At 50.5% G+C, this 2,089-nt stretch overlaps 1 protein-coding gene across 1 annotated transcript in view; it reads right to left on the bottom strand.

Annotated features, from left to right (window-relative positions):
- LOC134064432 (uncharacterized) overlaps nt 1–1,443 on the bottom strand; it is a 31,538-nt gene extending 30,095 nt beyond the window's left edge. The window contains exon 1 of the mRNA XM_062520352.1: nt 1,428–1,443. Within this exon, the coding sequence (XP_062376336.1) occupies nt 1,428–1,443 (16 nt within the window). The remainder of the gene's footprint in view (nt 1–1,427) is intronic.
- Nucleotides 1,444–2,089: the final 646 nt, after the last annotated feature.

Raw genomic sequence — 2,089 nt, 5'->3', positions numbered from 1 at the left:
CTCTTTCGCTTTCAATTTGCATGATTTTAGCATCTCATTTTTCCACCTTTCGCTTTACATCTCGTTCACTCTCTCCCTCTTTCTCTCTCTACCACCATCTCTCTCTCTCTCTCTCTCTCTGCTGTTGGAGGTGAATGGTGAATAGAGTGTTCGGCTCTATCCTGTCTCCAATGTTGACTGTGACAGGTTGCATAGAAACTCTCTCTCACTCTGTGTGTGTGTGTGGTTGGGTATGCTGGAGAGGAAAGGGGCCGAGATGTGCAAAGCTATAGAAACACTCTGTTCCTCACTTTAGCACCATGCTGTTCCAGTGACACACACACACACACACACACATGAATAACATAAACACACACACACAGTTCATTTTGACAGTCCACAGAGATGTTCCCACCTTGGAGTGCAAGGACTGCCATCCAACTGACATTCGCACAGGCTGGTGTGTGTGTGTGTGTGTGTGTTTATGTGTATATTTCTGTGGATTTCTCAGTCCTGCAGCGTTCCCTGACAGGTGGGAAGTAAGTTGGGTCAAACACTGAATCCCTGCTGATCTTTGCCTCTCTGTAGGACTCTCTAAAGTCCAAAGAGGAGTGGAGGACCCCACCCCACCCCACACCACCCTCCACCCCACAACAACACACTCACCTCATACTTCACTCGTCTACTTGCATACCACACTTCATGCACTCGTTCACTCCAAACCCACTCCACTCGTTCATCCCTACACCACTGTGTACCTCACTCGTTCACCAGACTCCCCTCCCCTAATTCACTTCTCTCATCACCCTCCCTCACTACTGCCTCCTGAAGATGCACCGCATGCTCCCATTCTCCCACCAACAAAAAAGAAAACTCTGGGTACGGTGAGGAGCACGTCGATATGCACGTCAATCCAGGTCGATAGAAGTCATTAAGTCCCACAAATATTCTGGGTCATATTTTGCTGGAGGAAGGCAGGCTGTGTGGAGCTGTTTAGCTCTGCGGGTTCTCGTTCTTTATACGCACGCAGCGATGGCCTCGGGCGCGTTTAGATGCAATCAGTCAGTTCTGTGGAGCACGGAGGAACGAGCTGAAAGACAAATCAGTCAATCCAGACAGGACGGTCCACCAAGGGCAACTGAGGTCAACGTGATGCTGAATCAGCCAGATGCAACCTTTTGTGTCTGGACAGGAGGAGAGGAGAGTGGTGGAGATTGGCTTCAAAAGCAGCATCGCTTTTTTTTTTTTCTCCCTTTCTCCTAGACGCACGGAACATACTGTACGTAATTATGCGCGCACACACATACACACACACTCTCATCAGGTCACAAAGGCAGAGCTGTGGTTTTTGTAGTGGAAAACACACGCCGGCACGCACGCACGCACGCACGCACGCACGCACGCACGCACGCACGCACGCACGCACGCACGCACGCACGCACGCGTACCCTTGTCACAGCCCATTGTCTCCAGACAGTCTCGGAGGACCTCGGCCCCTCTGTGCTCTACCCATGACGGACCTTTAGCTAATCTAATAGAAGCAGATTTAGAAAATACCAAAGGCAGCTCTTTTTTTTTTTTTTTTTTAAATCATCCTCCCCCACAAATGTTCTACCACAGTCCTCCTTTCTCCCTCTGTCTCTAACTCAATTTCAACCTTCTGGTGGCTGAATACATCATGGGGGGAGACCCACATTCCGACCACCCCATGGCCATTTCAGGAAGAAGGTCGGCCAAGGAAAGGACATCCTGAAGGTCGAGCTGAGCCGGCGCTAACCGTTGTTAGCGATCAAGCTAGCGGTTTCAGATCCCGACGCAAAGTCACGGTGGAGAACATTCCGCCCTACTTGCAGTCCAGAGTGATGGTACCTCCCATCATGGAGCCCTGCAGCCCTTCAGCAACGAGAGGAAGGACATCAGGGGGGGGTGTGAAAAAAGTCTGACTGCATCCACGATAAGCACCGCTATCGCATCGGTGTTATTATACAGGAACACACTACACAGCCCGATACATCTCCTTGATTGATCTCCACGTATGGATCCTTCTGGAAAGCAGCCAGAAATAAGGCAGAAATCCAGCCCAAGTCTTCAGCTATACAACCTGCCCTCC

The sequence above is a fragment of the Sardina pilchardus genome, chromosome 18, assembly GCF_963854185.1.
Source record: "Sardina pilchardus chromosome 18, fSarPil1.1, whole genome shotgun sequence".
NCBI lineage: Eukaryota > Metazoa > Chordata > Actinopteri > Clupeiformes > Clupeidae > Sardina > Sardina pilchardus.
Note: the sequence above shows the minus strand (reverse complement) of the source record. Positions and strands in the feature narration are given on the sequence as shown.